The sequence below is a fragment of the Bactrocera tryoni genome, chromosome 4 (assembly GCF_016617805.1).
Source record: "Bactrocera tryoni isolate S06 chromosome 4, CSIRO_BtryS06_freeze2, whole genome shotgun sequence".
NCBI lineage: Eukaryota > Metazoa > Arthropoda > Insecta > Diptera > Tephritidae > Bactrocera > Bactrocera tryoni.
The window spans coordinates 70,826,946-70,839,377 of NC_052502.1; the positions used below are offsets into that span (position 1 = coordinate 70,826,946).

At 38.7% G+C, this 12,432-nt stretch overlaps 1 protein-coding gene across 3 annotated transcripts in view; it reads right to left on the reverse strand.

The window, feature by feature from the left end:
• Positions 1 to 5,715: 5,715 nt before the first annotated feature.
• LOC120774708 overlaps positions 5,716 to 12,432 on the reverse strand; it is a 33,986-nt gene continuing 27,269 nt past the window's right edge. For all 3 annotated transcript variants that reach the window (XM_040104445.1, XM_040104444.1, XM_040104443.1), the window contains 3 exons: positions 8,835 to 9,241; positions 7,004 to 8,079; positions 5,716 to 6,246 (listed from right to left, as the gene is read on the reverse strand). In XM_040104445.1, the coding sequence (XP_039960379.1) occupies positions 7,256 to 8,079; positions 8,835 to 9,241 (1,231 nt within the window). In that variant the 3' untranslated portion in view covers positions 5,716 to 6,246; positions 7,004 to 7,255. The remainder of the gene's footprint in view (positions 6,247 to 7,003; positions 8,080 to 8,834; positions 9,242 to 12,432) is intronic.

The following is a 12,432-nucleotide window of genomic DNA, read 5'->3' on the forward strand; positions in this document are numbered from 1 at the left end:
GTTTATATAAAAAAACTTACTAAAAATTAAGGTTGAAGCTTTTGACTCCAAAGTGAAAGCTCTAGTTTGCTTTCAATTAAAGACCTTTTATACTCGTATACATGTCTAGCATAATAACTTCCGAGCTATAAAATATGTTCGTTACAGAGTTGCATTAAGAGCTTTTGACACTCGTGAAGGCTCTCATTCGATTGCAAGTTAATGATAGTTTAAGGTACACATAACATTTCAGCACTTTAGTAAAAGCTGCGACGTACGTTTCTTAGAAATGTTAAAGCTTTTGCGTAAGCTTTCTAATGTCATTTGTGTTAAATAATATGATAAGAATAAATCAGCTTTTGTTGTATTCTAAAACCAATATTTTAAAGAATTATTAAAAGTCAAAATAATCCAGCTTTTAATCACTTTTTAAAGCGTCGTTTTTGGTTTTCTTGAGTGTTTCTTCATTGACTTTGTTTTACCATAAATTTCTCTGAGAAATCCCATTTGCGTGCTTTGGTTTATATCTATAAATATCTCCACAATTTGAAATTTATGTCTTGCATTTTCGAGCTCATCAAATATTCTAAATTTGTGTGACTCCGTGCCATCAAAAGTAAAACAAATAACACTTGAAAAGTTTTACTGAATTTGCCGCTCTCTTTCAATGCTTTGCGTTCTGCCAAACGCATTGCATTCGCTCTTCCGTTCGCAAAATCAAGCACTTAAGCATTTGCCAACTGCCACGCAAACATAAATCCCCACCAACCGCAAATAAATTTTCTTCAAATGTCAACTCAAAAGAAAACTATACGTGCGTATGCGAGGACTCTCATTCCTTACACACATACATACATACATACATATGCATATAAGGGCGTATGTGTTTGCATGAAAATAATAAAAATAATTGTAAATAAATTACGAAAGTTTTATGGGTAGACGAAGGCAAACAGCACATGGCTTGCCGGAAACCTTCGAGAACTTTACAACCAGAGTTACATATATTTCAAAAACGACGTACAGCATGATAAAAACTCTAACTCGATTAGCAAGTGTGGGAAGCTGGCAACGATGCCAAAGAGAATTATGTCTTTTTCTTAGATGTCTTCGGCTTTCTGGTCTTCTGTTTTCCTACATAATTTGTACTCTTACGTCCTCGTCGCGCATCCTGGAAACGTGAGCCACCCTTGTGTAAAAACAAGAGAAGAAACTTGAGCGGAGCCTCTCCGACATATTCGGTTTAAGGGTTATCTGAAGTCTAATTGCAGCATCTGTTCACCAAAAGTGCCGCTGCGAGTGGGCTTCGGTCTTGAAACAATCGCCTCCACCACTCCCAATTAAAACAATTAAAAAAAAGCAACAGTCTCGGCTGAAAGACCCCACTTTGATGGCGACCACAGCAAATATAATAAGGACTACGATTGAAGAGCTTGCACTTGGATTGTCCGGTCCTTAAATTAGAAAGGTGCCACTGTCCAGCTGGTTGATGTCTTCGTAAGGCTGGCGTCACCGCGGTCTAAGAAATTTAATGGAGGGCTGATTGAGGCTGATCGACTTCAGGGACCCGAAATATGGTTGTCTGTAGTACTAGATCCCCGCGCAAAAAAATGCATCAAGCTGCTTGGCTGTTTCTTTATAGAAAAGTTCAAAACCAGATCAATCATGTTGTTATATATGGACAATATGTCTCGTGTGTCCTTGACGTGAGTACGCTTCAAGGACTTAACATCGACTGAGCAAAGCACGATCATAAACAAACACAGGAAGGATACAACGTCAAGAAGCTACTGTCACATCCGACAGCTAAACGGTTTTCTACTCGACTTGCACTCCTATTCTCAGAGAGCACTAATTTGTAGCAACTTGGTATAAGGAAACTGTGGGACGGCAGTTCAATCTCCTTACATTTAGCTGGTATGATGAGGATTGTCGTGTTGCAGTGGAGAGAAAGCGGCAGTCTACCTTTCAATGTTGCGATCAACCACAACACGAATGGGGTGGGATAGATACCGAGAGTTGAAGAGCGAAGCCAGGCCAAAATGCATGAGTATAACAATTGCTGCAAGGGTAATGAAGGTTTAAAGACCGGAAGTCGTAAATAATTTCGTCTATATCAACAACAATATCAGCTTTGAAATCGAATGCAGCATCACTCCTGCCAACAGGTGCTACTTTGGACTGAACAATCTGATGAGTCGGCCTAAGGAGTGTTCGAGAGAAAGGTTTTGCTCAAGACTTATGGTCATTTGCGCATTGACAACGGCGAATACCGCAGTCGATGAAACAATGAGCTGTACAAGATATACGGCGACTCAAATCAAAAAACATCGACTGCGCTGGCTAAGCCATGTTGTCCGAATCAACGACAACACTTCAGCTTTGAAGGTTTCCGATTCTGTACCGGCCGGTCGAAGCAGAGGAAGAGGAAGACCTCCACTACGTTGGAGAGATCAGGTGGAGGGGTACCTGACTGAACTTCATATCTCGAATTGGGGCTGCGGGGCTTTAACGGCATAAGCTTTGTCTTCGAAGTAAAGAAGAAGACTCCTTTGCTTTTTCCCTCCGCATTTTCTATGGGACTATTTTACTGCAATTCAGTAGCTTAAGCCGATTTTTATTAAGTGGATACCTCTTTTTTTTCGATTCTTTTCTATTTCTATTCTTTTTCGAGGGTAAATTAACTAATGAATATTAGTAGGTAGTATATTCTTTAGTTAATTTACCCTCGAAAAAGAATAAAGTCTCCGACGCTTCCTTCTGGGTATGACAAACATAAATAATATTATATCATATTGACGGAAACCGCAGAAAATCGGAAGGACAGCAAGTATACCTGGTTGCCAGTAGTTTTGAGAAGCCGTATAAAGGTTTAAATATTAAGTTTACTTAAAAATACAACGGTGCATACATCTGATCCCAGCCTTCCCTCTCTTTCTTTCTCACTATCGTTCTCTTTTTCCTGCTTTCCTAATAATATATTATGTGAATACAGTACAATACTCACAAAAAACTGCACTAACGCTCCCTACGGAGACTTAGGTACCACTAAAAATGCCACAATGCATAACTATACCCACGTAAACAAACAATAGTTGCCGCTAGCCGCAATACCTACCCACTTACAGCATTATTGTCCTTGGCAACTGCCACCAAAAAGATTTACATAAGTAATTGTTGTGGTATTTCAAAGTTCAAGTCAGTAATGCAATTAGCATTAACGACAAACAAACAACTGAGCGCCGAACAATGGACAAACAGATCTAACAGACAAACGGACAAATGAACAACACAATGGAATGCAACCAAAATATTCGCGGGCAACAGAGAGAATTTTAAGCTACCGCAAAGCGTAAGCGTGCCCGTAAAGGAGTTAGGTAGTAAGAAGTACTGCTGAATGCAGTAATGCAAATGAAAAAATTAAGGAGCTTTAGTTAGATGTCTTAAAGGAGAAAATGAAGAATGAAAGAAGACGTAGAATAATAGAAGTAATTGTTTGCCTCACTTGCGTTCAGATTTCCAGGTAGTTGTAGAAAATCATAATATTCATGAATGCTTTTAGTTAATGAGGCCAATTAACTGCACTAAAATAGATAAGTGCCTTAAATCTTAGTTTTGAAGATAAAAAGGTTCTAAAGACGATATGTTAACCATATTAGTAAAGACACCATGAATAAGAAGGAAGTGATTAATGAAATCATGCCAAAGGCTGTTAATGGTTCTTGGTTACACCAAGCCTCGAAACAATTTTTATTGAATGTTTATTGCTTCGGTTTTGTACAATATTTAATACTCGTATAAAGAAGAATTTAGCCGAAGACTCACATACCATGTGGTACAAGTGTTTTCACATTTTTCACCATGAAACAACCGCCAAGTGTGGTTTTCTGCTTTTCCCGTATACTTAAAAAGCAAGAGCAATGATAGAATACATATTCAGAGTCTTCTATACAGTACGGACTAAGGTCATGGCGAAATTTGTAAAAGTAGCTTCTAAAGCACCCATGGCTGACCACTTAACACTTGGTTCAGCTGAAAATGCAGATTCCTAGTCTGTGCGTCCATCGTTCTTTACTGTCGCATTGCGTTACTTTTGGTTCTGTCCTCTTTTCCTTCTGTTGTAGACCACTCTGATAGTTGGATTCTTAAAAATATTGTATATACCTCCATTTGTATTCCTCTGTATAAAGTAATTATTGGTGTTTTGTTAACGGCGAAATAACGTCGACCCAAGATCCTTAACTATCATGCATTCGAGATCCAGGTGTAAAAAATATCTAAAATTATGTCCTTTTACGTCGTTACGATTTTAAAACCTGACACCTAAAACTCCCACTTTCTGTACAAGGGTCCTCCTACAGTAGAATTTTAAGTATGAAAATTGCGAATGTAGATTTGCAATCGAACTTCTAGAAATTCAGTGATTCTGAAAACGTGTTAGAATCTCAACTAAACAGTCGATACGATTTTTGTTATCATTCCAAATGGCTATTGGATTTGAAGCGCAGCTGAATGAGAATATAGAGCTTTGTACTTAAAGTTCCCACTACTACTTCTGCTGGACTCTTGTCAAAATCGCCCACTTGGGAATCACGAAACACCTAAAAAGGTTTGAAATTTATCTTGAATTCTAAACTGATCCGTGTCGATATTACAGATAGACTAAGTCCTAACTATAAATGCAAATCCTCCGTGTAAATTTTAAATTTGGATGAGAAACCTGGCTAATATCCGACAAAGTTCTTCATTATATGTAAAAAGTGTGAACGATTCTGTATCCTGAATTCATATTTTCTAGGAACTGACGTATTAAGAGGTTCTTTACCTATAGAGGTTAAAATACGTGTAGTCGGTCGTCTGCAGTCAATGAGATAAATAGGATGTATTACTTCCACGGTTAAAAAACGAGCGCCGAGGAATGCATTAATAAGCCTCTGCATACCTACCTAACCTCACTTGTTTGGCGTTTAGAGGTTTTAGGCACGCTGTTGATATCATAACCTACATAACTTTATGAGGGCCTTATAGCTTAAACCTGAGATTGTTTCGAGCTCAGGCAAACCAATTGAAAACCAGTTTTCATCAATATTTTTAGCACCCTAACTTCCGAGTAAATAAAACACATTTTTCCATATTTTTAGATTTCAATATTTTTATTTGCGAAAATTAAATTTTCGAATATTTCCTTACGTGCTTTATTATTATACATACCACACACAACTTTTTTCATACATTTTTAATTTTATATTAATTAATTTTATATAGATGTAGTTAATATTGGCACACTGTAATATATTAATAAAAATAATAAAATATGAATTAATTAAATATTAATGTAATCATTACTTTTAAACGCTAAAATTTGAATTTTTACACAACGCACTTTAATATTTTTTTATTGATTTTAATTTTGCTCGGCGCTCACTTTAAATAAATTAAATATGCAGATGACAGCAGCAAAGATTGGAACCGCGCCAATGTCACCTCACATTTCCGCCACAACCGCAACCACCGCAGCGACAGAAGCAGAAGTAATGGCAAAGAGCCTCAGCAACAGCGTCAGCTGAGTTGTCAATTGTGGCAGCTGCTGCAGCTTAACTTTCACTGTCAACTGTCAGGCAACTGTCAACTTTCGCCTGCGCGTTTTCTTTGCCTTGCCGCAGCGCTGCTTACGCCCGCTCTCTCTACTTAACGCCACGCAACAATAAAGAAAAATAATTCTTGTTATTGTTGGCCTCACTTTTGGCCCAGTGCAAGGTTGTCACGTTTCACGAAATTGAGCAACGCTGCGTTTCCACGTACACGCACCAGTAACGTAACCCCACGCTCTTCTTCACTCTCCCAATCTCTTATTATTAGCAAGTGCAAGTGTGCTTGCAGGCGACGTGGAAGTTGCAGCAAAAGTGGAAGGGTGTAGCACGACGCTCGGCTGACAAAGTTTAAACTCATCTCAATTTACTTCGAAATTAAATTTTCGTTATAGTCACGTTTCGTCAGCGTTTGATGCTTAAATTTCCAACATTTAATTGTGTCACTCTTCGCGGGGGAGCAGGCGGCGGGCGTGCACAAGCGTTGTTGTGCGCGCGGGGCAGAGTGATGTGTGCTGACACACAGCGTTGATTTTTGCGCTTCTCATTGTCTGCTCCAGGCGCATTCAGTCTGTACGTCACATCAAATAGAATGGCGAATCAATCGCAAAACTTTAATCTTTATTGCGAAAATAAGTTGGGAGAAATTAACTTTTTACATGCACTTAAGTATGAGTAACTGAAATGAGAAGAACGAGTGTGAATAATGAGTTAAATAACGCAAAGAGAATTTTTAATTATTTCATGAGTTCATTAAAGATATTAATCACTTTCTATGCGAAAATATTTACTATTAATCTTAAAATAAAATAAAAAACCGTACCGTACTATCGGTATTAGGTAAGTACAAGTTTTATACAGTTCTATCAATTTAATTACTGAGTTTAAAAAATTGCGAAAAAAAAATAATTTTTTTCGGGACTGAGGTCGGGATTATTGTCAATATGATTTGTAAAGTGTAAATACATATTCTGTACAAAATAATTGAACTTTATTAAGATTTTTCGGGACTAAATTCGGGATTAATGTCAATATTCGGGACTGAAGTCGGAATTGTTGTCAATATGATTTATAAAGTGTAAATACATATTCTAGACAAAATAACTGAACTTAATTTTTGGGATTTTTCGGGACTAAATTCAGGATTAATGTCAATATTCGGGACTGAGTTCGGGATTAATGTCAATATGATTTATGAAGTTTAAATATATTAGACAAAATAACTGAGCTTAATTAAGATTTTTCGGGACTAAATTCGAACTAATGTCAATATTTAGGACTGAGTTTGGAATTAATGGCAATGTGGTTTAGGAAGCTTAAATAAAACTGATTCACTACGATTTCTTATAGCTCTGAGTGAACTTATTTATGTTATTTTCTTCTTCGTTATAAATGCATCTTTACTAATTTAATACAAAATACAAGTATAGACTCACCACTTAATAAATAATCACATTTCGGCAAATCACACATCTTGCGACCGACACACACGCATACATCCACGCATACCCACTGAAATTCATTACTGCTGTTTATATACTCCGCTGCAACTTTAGATCACGCCGCAGCAAAAATGTCACCACTCGTAGAAGCACATCATCGTGCCACAGTCTCAACGCCAGCTTCGGCGTGCTAATCGTAGCGCCGCCACCAACGGCAAATATAAATTCCCAAACGCCGCCGCATTGTCAAGGCGGCGCGCCGTAGAAGCTGCGCTCCTTCGCCGTATTCCTGCCGGTCGCCATTTTCTTGAATTTCACCACAACACGCATGCGCTGCAGAAACTCGTCATGCAACATATTCACACACATAGAGGTGAGCGTCAGACCGCTCAGTATGTAGGCCGCGCAGAACCACACCACCAGCGTCGAGGTGGATGTCGCCGGACGCACATTTACACCCGGCAGCAGATCACAAAAACCGATTGTAGTCAAACTCATGAAACAAAAGTAGACGCCGTCGAATATAGGCCAGTGTTCCAGCACCGCAATGACCAACGAGCCGAACGTGACATATGCGAGCAACAGCAGCACGCAAAAGCCGACTGGCAGCACCAGTGACCAGCGCAGCGTATGTGCGCCATTGCTACGTGTGGCTGGCGAGTGTGCGGAGAGTGGTGAGTGCTCGCCATAGCTAAGCGCATCGTCGGCCGGTGGACGCACGTAGCAGTAGGGTAGGTGCGCAGATTGTGTGGGCTGCTGTGCGGTCTGTTGCGCGGAGCTCGCTGTATGCTGTTGCTGTTGTTGATGGTGCTTTTGCAGTTGTTGTAGCTTTACATTGCATTTCTTATCGGCGACTTGCTGTCGACTAAAACCGCAGATGGTGTGTCTTTTATTTGTGGTGTTCCGGCAAAAACAGCAACAAATCAGACGCTCACAAAAGCCGCTCGCCAGTTTGGCCAGTATGCTGCCGATGCTCGAGAGATAGACCAGTGTGAGTGGTATGCCGAGTGTGGCGTACACAATGGTCACCATACGGCCGAGCGTAGTGCGTGGTGTGATGGTGCCGTAGCCTGGAAAGAGAAACATGGAAACAGATGTATTTAATTATGGAGCAGCTTTAACACTCTCAAATGCTGTGCTTCAAATGGTTGACGAAAATGAAAGTGAGAATGTTTCACAATATGAAAGTATTTAGATTAGGATTCTAGGAGTGTAACCAAATGTTATGCGAAACCGCCCTAAATTTGAACCTAGAACAGAACGGCAGTTACTTTTTATTTTTATGATTTCGTTGGAGTATTCCAGTCATTTTCACCTTTACAGAGGTGTACTCAATACGATGGGGATTTAGAAATCTGCGAATATATGTTTCATAAACTAAACCAGGTTGTTGTTGTTACCCAGGTCATCCAACGGTAGGTCCAGTAAACGTGCTGTTTCCACGGAATCGGATCATAGGGGGAGGGCTGTCAGATGTGTAGGGTTAGCTTAGTCTGTGTTGAAGTTTGTTGCGTCCGAAGTCTGGTCGGCGCATAATCGTCGACGTAGAAGAAGAAGGTCATCTTAATGCTTTTATGAAGCTCTCAGCTCTGGATCGGTTATAATTATGGCAATAGAATTCTAAATGTAGGCACCATAGAGCTAGTTCTCATGACTTAGTATATACCGATTAGGACTAGACTGGTTACTAAAACGAAGTTTCAGGGTCAAGTAGCAAGGTCAGTGCAACTATTCCACTTATTTTCTAAGATATATGTATGTATTGGATCAGGAAAGGAGCAGTTACAGGTAATGACAGCGTTAAAAAAATTTTATCAAAACTTACCCACTGTCGTCACCACGGTCAGTGAATATAGAAACGATGTGGCAAAGTTCCACTCGAACTGTTGTTGCTGCTGTTGCAATTGCCATTGACGCTGACGGGCTGCTTGTAATTGCCAATAACGTTCACGTTGTTGCTGTTGTTGTTGCTCCTTTTGTTGTTCAGCTACATCATTGCCATAATGTTTACTTGTAGCCGGTTCCATGCTGTGATAATCGAAAGGCTGTTGCTGCTGCTGCTGTTGTTGTTGTTGTTGCGTTTGCCTAGAATGTGCATCATGTAACATTGTTGTAGTTGTTGCAACAACACCCGCCATACCAGCACCGCCGCCAGCTGTTGTTAGCGTCAAATCCATGACAAGCCTTTTGACTAATTGATCCTGAAATTTATTAATCTCCAAGGCAGCCAATCTGTGTGTAAGTAGGAGAGAGAAGAGAGTGTTGGGTGCAGCAAATGTAAGAAAAGTACGCCAGTGTAGAGCGTGTGGTGTGATAAAAGTGAAGCGCATTTAGTTTAATCGCTATAATTTAATTTAATCACATTGATAAGACGAAAATGCAATTAGGGTCAAGTGCTTGCGGATTTTGCGAAGAATTTTATTGAATTACAAAGACAGTTAAGTGCATTTAATAGCTTACAAGTACATATTTTAATATGTACACGTGGGCATTGTGAAACTCCCACTTGTATATAAATGTTCGCGTACGACGGAGACCTAGGCTTTTAGAGCTCTTACAATCGAAATTTGCAAATATCATACAAAATTAACTCCTGAGATGATTTCTAGGTGTACAAAATACAAAGTCCAAGGGATAAATTTAGTTCCTAATACGTTGAGTGCTAACTCTTCGGACTCGGGAAATATTAAATATGAAATATGAGATAGAGCGACCCTTTCTTGCAGTGAGACCCACGTATAAACGTGAAAATATTCAATAAAAAGTATTAATAATGAATTCGAAAAATCCATGCCTTTTTAAATACTAAATCCAAGGCAAAATTAAGCTAAACTTTTCAAGACTATCCATCAATCGAACCCAATATTATAATCAATCAAATCATACTCAAAAGATAGAGCGACCCTTTCTTACAGTGACACCCATGTATAAACGTGAAAATATTCAATAGAAAAGTATTAATAATGAATTCGAAAAGTCCATGCCTTTTTAATCAATTTTAGTACCCATATATAGGCCAATTTAAATACTAAATCCAAGGCAAAATTAAGCTAAACTTTTCAAGACTATCCATCAAACGAACCCGATATTATAATCAAACATTCGGTTTCTACGTCTTATTACAAAAAGTATAGATTTTGTTGAATCGGCCTTCGAAAGGAATAGATGTAGCTTCAACATCGGCTGAGTTTAGCGAAAATCAAATTAGCTTTCGATGTTGAACCGAACTTTTACTTCCCTACAATAGTTATCTGGGGGAAATTTGCAGACGGTTTCAAAAGGGTTCGGTTTCCAGCTGCTGTTAGTTTTGGATATTTTCATGGACAGTCCTAGATTCTAACTGTCAGTTTACGCATTTAAAGTCTTTAAAACCCTTGAGTACAACAGTAAGTAGAAGAAGTTTTGGCGAATTCAAAATCTATATATACCATTGCCGACAGTAATGTTTCGATTCCCAATTAAAAATTTTTTCCTTTAAACCATTTTGAAAGCAGACCCGTTTTTTACATCTCAACGAAATATCAATACAATAATATCGAGCTTGTATTGAGTTTTCAATTTAAGTGGTCTTAGGTTAGGTTAGACGGCTGATGTAGAGAGATCGCACAAGGATTGCTATATGTAGTGCTTTGTGAAGCCATAGAAATTTAAAAATTCTGTGTTCGAACTTAGAAGTTAACAAAACGCTTAGTAAACAAAACAAATTTGCACAGGCGTACAATTTCCATTCCAGACAATTCGGTGTAATGTCTAAAGGTATACGCTCCCAAGTGTTTAAACCTTGACCTCCCAAACGCGGGACAGTCAAGAAGGAAGTGTGTAGTTGTTTCCACCTCATCTTCCTTCATACAGCTTCTTCAAATGGCGTCTTGTAAGATTCCCAAGTCTTGTTGCTGCAGTACCATCCGGTCCCTCAGGAGCAGCACTACCATCCGGTCCAGATCCGGGCATCGGTTTCGACATCCCTTCACTTCCCTTCGTCACCTTTCCGTTAAGTCCTCAGTAACGAGGCCAATTATGAGACTTACTTATAACATACACCCGGACGTACTCTGAGGCCTGCCGGGAATTTAAAGGGGATGGAGGACTTTAGCCCGCCAGCCATTTCTAATTAGTGTCACGCCATCACGCGTCGGAATGCCACAACCACGAGCCCAGGTTCCAAAATCTTATAGAACTAATCCTTCTCACAATCCACTTTCAAAACTGAAGTCGTTCAGGAGTTGAAAGGCGATGACAATTTTTGGTAATAATCCATATCATTCCTCTAAATCATATTTTGCTAGTTGAGATAATTAATCTATTCAAAGAGAATACCCCCTAATAATGGGATAAAACACATAGACTTAGATAATGTAAATTTGGTGGTTGAAACTAAGTCTTAGAGGCAAGACTATTCAGGTTAGATTACAGAGGATTCAATAATATTATATACTGACATAACAAACTTGGCTTCGGAGGTGTTTTCAACAAAAGTCGCATAGGATCGTAAGTTAGATGTAATTTCAAAGCAGACCTTCTCTTGCGGATCATATGATTAAGACTCGAATTCGGACAAAAGATCAGTATTAGTGGAATGGGTTGGTGTTCTGATATATTGTCTTAGTAATTGGAGGAGTCTTGGAAGCTAAACTATTTAAGTAAGATTCCACAATATTATTATAGTGTTTTCAATGAATGTTGCAAAAGAGCATAACTTCGGATACAGAATAGAAGGCAAAGTTCGCGTTGTTTTGGTTCCAAGTACGCTATCTCTTAAGATTGAGAGTGAAATTTCAAATGTAGCTGAACAATATTAGTAGATTAAGCTGGAATAGAAGACTGTGTTTGAGATGTATTTTCATATCAGAGCATCTCCTAAAATTGAGACTCAAATTCCGCATGACAAAGGATCAGTTTCAGTAGAATGAGCTGATTTTCACATATACTGGCTTAGTACTTTACAGATTTATTGCTCATCTAAACCAAACTTTAGTACCAAAATCGAGTTCTAGATGTACAAGTCCAAGTTCTTTGGCTTATACTCAACCAATGGTAATAAAGGCAAGGTAATAAACCGAACTCCTTTCTAATAGGCTAAGAATTTTAGAGAAAGGAGCTCATTATCACTTATATGTAGTTTGCAGAATCAGTGTTTCATAAGAAGCTTGCCACTTTGGTAGAAGTCAGATTGGCAGCTGTAATAATAGACAATCCTAATGATTCTGATTCTAAACTGTGTACGTTATACAAGTTGAAAGCTGTGCAGCTCTCAGAAGACGATAGTACACCATTCTAATTAATTTCAGGAATTGCTATTGTCAAGCCATACGTTCCGTAACCTAATAACAGTTAACTGTATTACCGTTTTGAATTCTCGAAATGGCACGCAAATCATTTGTGGCATTTGTTGCAGATACAATATATACACAAATCTAAGCTCA